Source organism: Eucyclogobius newberryi, unplaced genomic scaffold (genome assembly GCF_026437365.1).
Source record: "Eucyclogobius newberryi isolate DKJ021-1_F unplaced genomic scaffold, fEucNew1.0.hap1 SCAF_6, whole genome shotgun sequence".
Lineage (NCBI taxonomy): Eukaryota > Metazoa > Chordata > Actinopteri > Gobiiformes > Gobiidae > Eucyclogobius > Eucyclogobius newberryi.
This window is the reverse complement of record NW_027316278.1, coordinates 7,459,082-7,472,504: the sequence shown is the minus strand read 5'-3', so window position 1 is coordinate 7,472,504 and position 13,423 is coordinate 7,459,082. Positions and strand designations below refer to the sequence as shown.

Below are 13,423 nucleotides of genomic sequence, written 5' to 3'. Positions count from 1 at the left end.
TGAGACTTTCCACTCGCTGCTCTAACCACCAGTAAAAGCCTTCCACAGAGTGTGTTTTCATGTATTTGTGTCGTCCATATCTCGTCCTCCAGCTTGAATTATGTATCGGGCACATCTTAACCTACTAACCTATTTTAAGATTGAGCCGTCTCTGAAAGGAAAAGTACACGGAGGTCCTCGGTTGACCTCGGTGGAGCAGCAGAAAAACTAAACACTGGATTCTCGTGACAAACAAGAAGATGGCGTTTTCAAATAGTGAGACGTCCTAACATTCTACATTACCGTATTTACCGGACTATAGTTTGGCCGAGGTGCGACTTATACTCCGGAGCGACTTAAATGTCATATTATTAACACATTATTATATCATTGTGTTTGTTATATTCACCCTGGCAATCGCATTTCACATGTTGATTATTTTCACTCTGACGACCACAAGAGGGCGCTCTAGGCTCTGAGCGACGCAGAAGAAGAATCTGCACTTCCTCTTCCTCTGGAGTTTGTGGAGTTGTTTAGAAGTGACACAGAGGAAAAAGAATTCAGTGGATTTAGTGATTTGGGGTAAAACTGATGCTTTGCTAAACTTGTTAGCATGTTCTTTATGCTATAGTTATCTGAACAACTGTTCATATGTTACGTTAACATACCAGACACTTACCACAGTTCTGTCTGTGCCTCATGTAGCTGAAGGTGTTAGCGTTAGCATACGTCATGTAGCTGAAGGTGTTAGCGTTAGCATACGTCATGTAGCTGAAGGTGTTAGCGTTAGCATACGTCATGTAGCTGAAGGTGTTAGCGTTAGCATACGTCATGTAGCTGAAGGTGTTAGCGTTAGCATACGTCATGTAGCTGAAGGTGTTAGCGTTAGCATACGTCATGTAGCTGAAGGTGTTAGCGTTAGCATACGTCATGTAGCTGAAGGTGTTAGCGTTAGCATACGTCATGAAGCTGAAGGTGTTAGCGTTAGCATACGTCATGTAGCTGAAGGTGTTAGCGTTAGCATACGTCATGTAGCTGAAGGTGTTAGCGTTAGCATACGTCATGTAGCTGAAGGTGTTAGCGTTAGCATACGTCATGTAGCTGAAGGTGTTAGCGTTAGCATACGTCATGTAGCTGAAGGTGTTAGTGTTAGCATACGTCATGTAGCTGAAGGTGTTAGCGTTAGCATACGTCATGTAGCTGAAGGTGTTAGCGTTAGCATACGTACACCTATTCACCATGTTCTCTCATCTGTTATTATTTTAAACTGCATTTACAGATGAAATATCTGTTCTTGGTCTTGGATTTTATCAAATACATTTCCCCAAAAAATGCGACTTATACTCCAGTGCGACTTATATATGTTTGTTTCTTCTCTATTGTGTAATTTTTGGCTGGTGCGACTTATACTCCGGAAAATATGGTGACATAAATTTGTGAATTTGTGATTTAACAGTCAAAATGCAGATGTTTTGACCTGGTTTATGGTTAATATATCTGTAATGACTGGGATTGTGCATGCGAATGAAACAAAAACTGGCACAAAGCTCAAAAACGTCTTCAACACTTTGCGTTCACGTGCTAGAATATTGACAATGTGTTTTTTGAAAGAAATATGCAAAACAGAAATCCACAAATGTTGTCACAAACTTGCAAGATTATGGCGCATTTGCATATTCATGAGAAATAAGAGAATAAACCATGACTAAACCTGAAACCAGAACCTGGACTTGACCTGGACTAAACAAGGACTGTAAGAGGACAAAGACAAACTGTATCAGGACTCAAACTGTGCTTATGTGTAAATATCTGTGTACACACTGAAAGTTTATATTGCCCTATTAGAAACTATAGACGTTGCGATTATTATTATTTTATCATTCATTGTTTTATGTTGCACCTTAACACGAGATAAGTTCCTATGACAAAGGCAATAAAACCTGATGTTTGTAGAGCTCTAAACTACAGATGATTGACATAATAATACTTAATAAAATGCAACAAACATGTACTGTGCATTCATCCATCTGCTTTTGTGTATTCCACTAGATTTGACGATGATTGATGATATTCAAAAATGACTGAAAGTAGGTTTACGGAGAGGTTACGGAGGTCACAGAGAGGGCACAGAGGACACAGCGGTCACAGAGGGCACACAGAGGTCACAGAGGTCACAGAGGTCACAGCGGTCACAGAGGTCACAGCGGTCACAGAGAGGGCACAGAGAGGGTACAGAGAGGGCACAGAGGTCACAGAGGGCACAGAGGACAGAGAGGGTACAGAGAGGGCACAGAGGTCACAGAGGGCACAGAGGTCACAGAGGACACAGAGGGCACAGAGGTCACAGAGGGCACAGAGGTCACAGAGGACACAGAGGTCACAGAGGGCACAGAGAGGGCACAGAGAGGGTACAGAGAGGGCACAGAGGTCACAGAGGGCACAGAGGTCACAGAGGGCACAGAGTGGTCCTGAAGCCATGTTTAACTTTGGAGAGGAACGCTGACAGTTTGAAAGAGCCTCCAACAAAAAGCTGCCCTCAGGCCCCAGTCTTGAAGAGGGCGGTAGTACTAAGTTATGTTGTTCTGGAAATTGTACTTCTCTTAATCTGTAAAATCATAATTTTCAGATACCTTCTACTTCTACTTGTGTGTGGTCAGACTTGTGTGTGTGTGGTCAGACTTGTGTGTGTGTGGTCAGACTTGTGTGTGTGTGGTCAGACTTGTGTGTGTGTGGTCAGACTTGTGTGTGTGTGGTCAGACTTGTGTGTGTGTGGTCAGACGTGTGTGTGGTCAGACTTGTGTGTTGTCAAACTTGTGTGTGGTCAGACTTGTGTGTGTGTGGTCAGACGTGTGTGTGTGGTCAGACTTGTGTGTTGTCAAACTTGTGTGTGGTCAGACTTGTGTGTGTGTGGTCAGACTTGTGTGTGTGTGGTCAGACTTGTGTGTTGTCAAACTTGTGTGTGGTCAGACTTGTGTGTGTGGTCAGACTTGTGTGTTGTCAAACTTGTGTGTGGTCAGACTTGTGTGTGTGTGGTCAAACTTGTGTGTGGTCAGACTTGTGTGTGTGTGGTCAGACTTGTGTGTGGTCAGACTTGTGTGTGTGGTCAGACTTGTGTGTTGTCAAACTTGTATGTGGTCAGACTTGTGTGTGTGTGGTCAAACTTGTGTGTGTGGTCAGACTTGTGTGTGGTCAGACTTGTGTGTGGTCAGACTTGTGTGTGTGTGGTCAGACTTGTGTGTGGTCAGACTTGTGTGTTGTCAAACTTGTGTGTGGTCAGACTTGTGTGTGTGTGGTCAGACTTGTGTGTGTGGTCAGACTTGTGTGTGTGGTCAGACTTGTGTGTGTGTGGTCAGACTTGTGTGTGGTCAGACTTGTGTGTGTGTGGTCAGACTTGTGTGTGGTCAGACTTGTGTGTTGTCAAACTTGTGTGTGGTCAGACTTGTGTGTGTGTGGTCAGACTTGTGTGTGGTCAGAATAATGGCATTTTGTGTGTAAATAGTGTGTAAAAGTTGCCACTCTTCCCTGAGTGCAGCCGTCTGCTGTCAGAAGTTCCCTGACGATCGCTGAAAGATGATTGATCTAATGATTCAACCTGAGTCTGATCTAATCTCAGGATAAATGCAGCTGGACTCTGGAGGCCACAGACGTTTGTTAAGAGAATGTTGTGGAGCAAACGGCATCACGAAGTCCAAGGAACACAGCAGACAGGTCAGGGATAACGTCGTGGACAAGTTTAAAGCAGCGTTAGGTTATAACAAGCTTTGAACATCTCACGGAGCAATGTCCAATCCATCATCCGGAGATGGAAAGAGTCTGACACAACGACAAGACATGGCCGCCCACCAAAACAGACCAAGGAGAGCACAGGTCAGAGACGCAGCCCTGAGAGGCCCACGGTCAGTCTGGAGGAGCTGATCCACATCTCTGGTGGACAGGACAACTATCAGTCACACACTCAACAAAACCGGCCTTTATGAAGAAGACTTTGTTGGAAAACGGCCCCAAAAAAGTCAAATTTACCCGTGTGGGACGCAGCAAACACGTGGAAGAAGGTGCAGAAATGTCAGCGTGTCGGTGTGTGAAGCTGGAAGACTCGTAATCGCAGAGAAAAGCCTGAATACTTTCGCACGCTGCACTTGTCACGTATAATGTTCCTTACACTTCACAATTCTGCACCACTTTGTGTTGCTTTTCCACCAAAAAATGCCATAAAAAGAAAAGTGGAACTACGTTTATGGTCGTGATGTGACAAGATGTGGAAAATATATATATACACAGTACAGTACAATCACTCACACTGCGAGGGGAGTTATTGTCTTGCTCAAGGACACCACAACAATGCACTAGGTGATCAATAAAAGGATTTCAACATGATTAGAGTGTCTTAGTTGTTTGTTTGTTGCACATGCTCAGTAGAGACTTGGGCTGTAAATGGACCTTTGCTGACCTTGAGGGCGTCGAGTGAATCAATGGAGAGCGAGAGAGAGAGAGAGAGAGAGAGAGAGAGAGAGAGAGAGAGAGAGAGAGAGAGAGAGAGAGAGAGAGAGAGAGAGAGAGAGAGAGAGAGGAAGGAGTGGGCGGGGCTGGGTGAGAGAGAGGGGAGATGGAGTGGGCGGGGCTGGGTGAGAGAGAGGGACGAGGCAGATGGAGTGGTGCTGAGAAAACTGAGCCTTTTCTATTGATCACTCATTGATAAGTGACGAGAGAGGAGTTTTCTGCCTTTGCCTGATGTCTGCTCGGGACAGAGATCCAAATATACTGTTAGCGCTGTATTGGAACACGCGATATGTATATTATATTCATGTGGTAATTATTCCTCTGTCGCATTCCCACAAACAGAGCCTTTGCCGTGGGCCTTTGCTCAGTGGTGGAGGAAACAGCACGAGGCGAAGAGTTGGAAAGATGTGCGACTTGAGACAAATATTCCTCGTATGCATCGTACGTCTGAAATATGGGACCAATATAACGACTTATGAAGAGAGGACGTTTCACAAAGAGAAAGTGCTTATTTGACCGGCTGCTAACCTTTCCCGCTGCTAACTTAGCCCGCTGCTAACTTAGCCTACTGCTAACTTTTCCCGCTGCTAACTTAGCCTGCTGCTAACTTAGCCTGCTGCTAACTTAGCCTGCTGCTAACGTTGCCCGCTGCTAACTTTGCCCCCAGCTAACTTGGCCCGCTGCTAACTTTGCCTGCTGCTAACTTTGCCTGCTACTAACTGGGCCCGCTGCTAACTTGACCCGTTGCTAACTTTGCCTGCTGCTAACTTGACCCGCTGCTAACTTTGCCCACAGCTAACTTGACCCGCTGCTAACTTGACCCGCTTCTAACTTTGCCGCTGCTAACTTTGCCTACTACTAACTTGGCCCGCTGCTAACTCATCTAGCTGCTAACTCATCCCGCTTCTAACTCATCCGCTGCTAACTCATCCCGCTGCTAACTCATCCCGCTGCTAACTCATCTAGCTGCTAACTCATCCCGCTTCTAACTCATTCCGCTGATAGCTAACTAAGTAACAAACTAACTGCTACTGCCACAGAAACAAATGGCTTCGCGTGACGACAAACAGAGCCAGAGAGCGACGCGATTACGCCGCACTCGCTGCAACACAAATGCAGGAAAAGCCAGAATGTCCAGCGTAATCACAGGGACAAAAGTCTTAGACATAAAGTGAGACGCTTTTCCTTCGGCTGTTTGTGCTGCACACAAAGAGAAAAGTGCACACGGCAATGCTTTAAAAACTCAAATCAAATATTGTGAAAGTACAAAGCACGCCATCGCTCACGCCACATCCGCACTGACTAAAAGCACAGCGTCTCGAGTTCGATTCCAGCTCTGGACAATTCACCGAATGTCTTTCCCCATCCATACACCCACTTCAGGCTGCTCTGTCCCGTCAATTTACATCCACACCGAGCTGCAGGAGCATGACGTCCGGAATATGAAATATGAAGAATCACAGTCATTTCAGAGTGTATTCGCAGAGGTCATTGGCATTTACATATCCACGGAGACGGCTTAGTTTCTCGCTCCGACGTTATTGCGAGCTTCTGTGATTAATGCCAGAATTCACATTTCTCCTAAAACGCAGGCGCTATTATTTGGTTAATCCCTTGTTTTTTCCTCTGAGCTCAGTCTGTTAATCAATTCCTCTTTTCAGACGCCCTTCTCCTTCTCCAGCTCCTGTTTACGGCTTCAGCTTCAATCACACTCAGTTTCTGTCTTGACATTTCCTCGGTGTCAGGTGCGGTTTAAAGCCGAGGCGTCGGGGGGGCAGTGACGCACGCTCGCTCGGCCGGAAGACGGGACTATCTCCATTTCTACCACGAACGAGAGACAAGACGTACGCAGACACGGTCTTTTCTATAGTTGAATATACCGCCTCTGAATATATACGATGAACACACTGTATCGTGGCGTTTGAATACCGCGGAAGTGGCGCTCTATCCGCCGAGCCTCGACGCCGCCAGCTCGTCCGGCCGTGTCGCTAACGAGCGCCGGTGCAGGCCTCGTTTACAAAACCCGCTCCTTTGACTCGTCTCCGCACTGGCGTTCGTACAGCCATGTTTGAAACGAGGACGAGAGAGAGAAAGCTCACCGCACGCCACAACGGCAAAACTGAGCCAAACACGTATTTACGACTGTTTCTAGTGATGGGTATTGATGATTGTTGTCTCAGTGTAACGCCGTGTTATTACAGCGTGTTATTACGGCGTGTTATTACAGCGTGTTATTACGGTGGCGTGTTATTACGGCGTGTTATTATGACATGTTATTACGGCGTGTTATTACAGCGTGTTATTACGGCGTGTTATTACAGCGTGTTATTACGGTGGCGTGTTATTACGGTAGCGTGTTATTACGGCGTGTTATTATGACATGTTATTACGGCGTGTTATTACAGCGTGTTATTACGGTGGCGTGTTATTACGGCGTGTTATTATGACATGTTATTACGGCGTGTTATTACAGCGTGTTATTACGGTGGCGTGTTATTACAGCGTGTTATTATGGTGGCGTGTTATTACGGTGGCGTGTTATTACGGCGTGTTATTATGACATGTTATTACGGCGTGTTATTACAGCGTGTTATTACGGTGGCGTGTTATTACGGTAGCGTGTTATTACGGCGTGTTATTATGACATGTTATTACGGCGTGTTATTACAGCGTGTTATTACGGTGGCGTGTTATTACGGCGTGTTATTATGACATGTTATTACGGCGTGTTATTACAGCGTGTTATTACGGTGGCGTGTTATTACAGCGTGTTATTATGGTGGCGTGTTATTACGGTGGCGTGTTATTACGGCGTGTTATTATGACATGTTATTACGGCGTGTTATTACAGCGTGTTATTACGGTGGCGTGTTATTACAGCGTGTTATTACGGTGGCGTGTTATTACAGCGTGTTATTACGGTGGCATGTTATTACGGTGTTATTGCGGCGTGTTATTACGGTGGCATGTTATTACGGCGGCGTGTTATTACGGCGTGTTATTACGCGTGTTATAACGGCGTGTTATTAAGACGTGAAAGTTACATTTAAATAACAAGGACTATAAAAAAAAGTGTCTGTACTCGGAGAAAGACATTTTAGTTTATTTCATGACTTTTTTTAAATGTGTAAAAACCTCCTGCTGTGACTAAAGAACTCAAGGATGGGATGAGACAGGTCCAGAGGGTATTTATTTATACACAGACTTTCTTTTGACTTGATTATAACATGTTTCAGGGTTAAAAAGAGCCTGTTTGTGTGTGATATTCGTTCTGATGAGAGCGTGGTTTCCTGTCTCCGCCCCCTCAGCTGTCATGGCCGCCGTCTCTCTGGAGGGCGGGGCATCAGTCAGAGCCAGAGCAGTGAAAAACACACACTCCTGCAGCAAGTGTGGGCTCATTTTAGGGATCATCTCAAAATGGGTTGAAGCTGAAAAGACTTAATATTTTTCATATTTTTGTTGCTTTGAAGCTTCAATACATCGTTGTGGCAGTAATTGTTTTGAAATGCTAAAAAACTGCAACGAGCATTAGGCCAACATTAGGCGGCGGGTGCGTGAGAGGAGCGGGGCGGGTGCGTGCGTGCGGGGGTGCTACGGGGAGCGCACGGGGGAGCACGGCACGCTGTGGCCCGCGCAAGGGGCGGGGCGGGCGTCGCCGTCGCCAACGCAGCTGGTGCAGAAAAATTGGAAAAGCTTTTTTGCGGCAAGACGCGGCACAGAAAATTATTAAGAGATTTGGCTCTAGTAACGTGCTACGCACTGACCGGAAGAAGGAAACAAAATAAACCCGCATGAGGTTTCAGCCAATCACAGAGGACGTGAGATTCTCACTGAGACGAAAGTGTCTAAGGTCTAAACGCAGGCAATTGACAATTACAGAGAGACAAAAAAAATTAAGTCTTTTCAGCTTCAACCCATTTTGAGATGATCCCTTAGGGCTAAAGCATTTTTCAAAAGGATTTAATTGTGACTTGAATTTTCCCCCAACATACATTTCAAACAGATTTACAATGTATGTTTTAAAATTGTACGGAAAAGGGTTTATACGAAATAATCGATACAAAAGTGAATAACGAAGCAATGTTTCTGTACATTATAATGTAATTTCACATTTTTAAGGCTAAAATATTTTTCAAAAGGATTTAATTGTGATTTTTCCCAACATACAAACAGATTTACAATGTATGTTCTAAAATCAAGCCATTGATACCAAGGAAAAGGCTTGATACTAAATAATTGATACAAACATGAATAATTATCAACCTTTCTGTACAATATAATGCAATTTAAAGTGTTTAGGGTTAAACCATTTTTTAAAAGGATTTAATTGTGATTTTCCCCCCCCCCAACATACATTTCAAACAGATTTACAATGTATGTTTTAAAATAGTACGGAAAAGGCTTTATACGAAATAATCCAAATTATTTCAAAATGAATAATTTACACTCATTTTTATTTACAATATAATGTAATTTCACGGTATTGGGGTTAAACAATTTCCCAAAAGGATTTAATTGTGATTTTTCATTACAGTATAATGTAATTTAATGTGGTTTTATTCCATTAAAAAGTCCAATTTAGTCTTATTTATGATGTGGGTTTTTTTCACTATCAAGACTTCTACTTGTGATATGAATGTCAGTATTATCAGGGAGTAACACTGACATTGCGAGCGCTAATTCTGCCAAATCTACAATAACTGCGTGAATCTGGACTCACATATATTATTATAACACTGACAAGAAAACACAATCATTTAACTCCCGAAGTGTGACAAAACTGTGACTTTCGGCGTTACAAACTGTGTTAAAAGCCTGATTTTCCTGTCACACGGACGTCCGGAAAAAACTCACGCACTCGGGTAAAAATCCGTCCACGTTTGCGTTACGGACATTTGAATACCAAATATCGGACAGAAGTGGCCCGAGGGGAGAAGTGGCCCGAGGGGAGAAGTGGCCCGCCATGTTTGTTCCTGAAACAAGTGTATCCTCAGACAAAAGCCGCGACATCAACCTCGCCTGGATTTTGATTATGTTTTGGGTTTCTCATCAAAGACGCTTTTTTTTCTGAACCGCAGCATGAATACAAATATCTGACAGTACTGAGGAGAAGAAGAAGAGCTAATACAGGAACTGCAGAATGACTACGTGGGTTAAAATGGCAGAAGAAAAGCCCAGGTATTTTTCAATTACAGGAGAAAATGAAGACCGGAAACTGCACACAATAAGTAAACAAAGCATGGCAAAAAATACTGTCCTCAAAATTGAAATATTCTACTACTTTGCACTGGGGCTGTGCCGAAATGTCGAAATATCAATATATCGTGATACTGAATTTGGTGATACGGTATCGATATCGTGGGCCGCCGTATCGATATATCGCCGCGAGTCCTTTTTTTGGTATAATTTCCAGGATTATTTTGTGACCGCGCTACAATTTAGCAGCTTTTTTAAAGAGAGGAACCTTGTTTTGACTGTTTTGATGATTAAAATGGGCGTATTTGATTTTAAGTTTGTGCAGGTTGCGTGCGGTTAACAAAGAAATAATTTTTGATTTTTGATTAAAAAAATAAATAAAAAATGAATCAAGCTTAATAAACGTTTTGGTTCATTATGGGGGGGAAAGAAAAATGTTGTTAAAATGTATTGGGTTAATTAAAAATAGTGATTGTAGAATATCATGAGCAATATATATCGATTATCTCATGTATCGCAAAATCGTGATATTATCGTATCGTGAGCCGTGTATCGTGTATCGTGTATCGAATCGTGAGGCGCCCTGAGGCTCCCATTCCTACTTTACACATTACAGTCACGTTTAACTCCATTTTAAATTCCCTCCATTTCCTCGCAGTGTTAAAATATCGCTTTCATCATCATTAACCTTTTCATTCAAGCACGTTCCATAAACTAAAGCGCAAATGACAACTTTACGTAAACGATGGCGTCGCTTTGGTCCTGGCGAGTATTAAACCCAGTGATCGGGAGAAACCAAAATACGTCTTATCCAACCGCACCTGGGATTTAACCGTGGATCCTTTCATCACACGCTCAAACACGCCACGTCAACGCTCGGACTCAACCTGGACCCAAACGAGGACGTGAACCGAGACTAGACCGAGACTAGGCCAGGAAAAGGACCGAACCAGGACCAGACCAGGACCAGACCAGGACCAAACCAAGACCAGACCAGGACCAAACCAGAACCAAACCAGGACCAGACCAGGACCGAACCAGGACCAAACCAGGACCAGACCAGGACCGAACCAGGACCAAACCAGGACCAGACCAGGACCGAACCAGGAGAAAACCAGGACCAAACCAGGACCAGACCAGAACCAAACCAGAACCAAACCAGGACCAGACCAGGACCAAACCAGGACCAGACCAGGACCGAACCAGGACCAAACCAGGACCAGACCAGGACCGAACCAGGAGAAAACCAGGACCAAACCAGGACCAGACCAGAACCAAACCAGAACCAAACCAGGACCAGACCTGGACCAAACCTGGACCAAACCAGGACCAGACCAGGACCAAACCAGGACCAGACCAGGACCAAACCAGGACCAGACCAGGACCAAACCAGGACCAAACTAGGACCAAACCAGGACCAGACCAGGACCAAACCCGGACCAGACCAGGACCAAACCCGGACGCAGCAGTGATATAAGTAAGAGTGTTGTGCAAAGAGTCAGTGGTGTTAAATAAAGAGGTGAGCGATATGGCAGAACTCTTTGGCCATAATTTGATTTCTTGCACGTTCAATCGCTTTAAAGTTCATTTGACAGGTTTTCAGGTTCAAACTGTTGCTTTGTTTTGGTGTGGTCAATAGTCATCATAGATTTAACACCGGTCGAGTCACAGCTTGGGAAGAAAAGATGGAGAAAAGCAAATTTGCAAAAGTTCTAAAAAGGTAAATATGTGTCATCAATACACAAAATTCAAGCCTTGTATTTTATTTGTCTGATCAATACTCGTGTATAAGTTAGACAAGCATCGCCCTTGTTTTACAGTATGGCTGCTCGATAACCGTCACGCTCGGCTTATGATGAAGGAGGTTCGATCTCCTCCGTAAAGGAAATCAATCCATTCATTTCAATGTGGAAGAGCTGCTCCATCAAGTGGACTTTAGGGCTTTTATTGTTCCCATTTGTGCTAAAAGAACACAGAATCCAACAGGAAATGTCTTAAAATGTGTGTTTCCCGTGACCACGCCCCTTAATGTGACGCTTGCCGGCTTTATCCAGAGGCTTGACGGTTAAAGTGCCCCCTACAGGTCGAACTAAAATGCAGTTCAAGATCAATTTATTTTGAATGTAGATAAAAATGTATTTCAAAAATGTTATCACAGAATAGCACTTTTTTTTTTAGGTTTATAATTTCACTTCCTGTTTGTAATTGATGACATCACACTAGTAAATTACCCAGCAAACACTGGGCAAAAAACTAATCTAATGTCAAAACATGTTAATCTGACAAATAAAAATAAATGAGAGCGACTTGATTTTGTTGAATTAAAAGAGTCAAAAAAGTAGTTTCTTTGTGTATATTCTGCATAAACTGGAATGAGTCTCGAGTGTGATGTCACTTCCTGTCATTTTCTAAATATTTTTGAAAGTTTTCTCCACAAACACCTGCTCGATCGGTGTAAAACTATAATTTAAATGTACGACAGGTATAAACACACCAAATAAAGTCAAAATCAGACAATCGTAAAAACCTGTCATACGCACTTATGGTAAATATGTCAATAAAGATGCAACGACCACAATTTGATTTGACTTTCGCATATCGCCCACTCCTCCTCGCAAACAGTTGTGTGTTAGTGTCTCCATGGTAACGCTTTAGTTCATGCTCGACATTCAGCAGCAGAAACACAATCGTCATCGCAGGAGTATTAGATCGCGCCGGGTACAGCTGTTATTACGTTTAAAAACAGAAGTCGACTCTTACCTTTGATGCCGAACTTTGAGTTTCCGCTGAACTTGAGAATCACCAGCATGAGGAGGAAACCGACCAAAGCCACGGCGGCGATGCCCACCACCACGTAGACCTGCGCAGACAAGACGTTGGAATGTTGAGAGAATATCGCATGGGGAATTTTATGTTTGAAAAATCTGAATTCAAGAAGAATATTGACTCAACGACGTGTTTTTTTGCTGATACAATTTTCACGTTCATGTTTATCATTGTTAAATTTAATTATTTTCACGAGACAAATCAGTTTCTTGTGTTATACTGGAAGGCTTTTTTGAATGCAGTCATTTATTTAACCTTGTATTGTGTTTCTTTTGTTTCCAGAGTACAAATACTGCACATACTGAGCCTTGGGTAACTCCATTGTATTGGAATGATATTGAAGTTTTACTAATATCACATATCAGGGTTAAACATGGAGACATAATTGCATTAGTCCTTGTCATAATGGGACAGTATTGCATTATAATGGGACAGTATTGCATTATAAAGGGACAGTATTGCATTATAATGGAACAGTATTGCATTATAAAGGGACAGTATTGCATTATAATGGGACAGTGTTGCATTATAATGGGACAGTATTGCATTATAAAGGGACAGTATTGCATTATAATGGAACAGTATTGCATTATAAAGGGACAGTATTGCATTATAATGGGACAGTATTGCATTATAAAGGGACAGTATTGCATTATAAAGGGACAGTATTGCATTATAAAGGGACAGTATTGCATTATAATGAAACAGTATTCCATTATAAAGGGACAGTATTGCATTATAATGGGACAGTATTGCATTATAATGGAACAGTATTGCATTATAAAGGGACAGTATTGCATTATAATGGGACAGTATTGCATTATAAAGGGACAGTATTGCATTATAATGGAACAGTATTGCATTATAAAGGGACAGTATTGCATTATAATGGGACAGTATTGCATTATAAAGGGACAGTATTGCA

The 13,423-nt window shown here is 43.0% G+C and overlaps 1 protein-coding gene across 1 annotated transcript in view; it reads right to left on the bottom strand.

The window, feature by feature from the left end:
• ntrk2a (neurotrophic tyrosine kinase, receptor, type 2a) overlaps positions 1-13,423 on the bottom strand; it is a 185,350-nt gene that overhangs the window by 119,426 nt on the left and 52,501 nt on the right. The window contains exon 13 of the mRNA XM_072433062.1: positions 12,433-12,532. Within this exon, the coding sequence (XP_072289163.1) occupies positions 12,433-12,532 (100 nt within the window). The remainder of the gene's footprint in view (positions 1-12,432; positions 12,533-13,423) is intronic.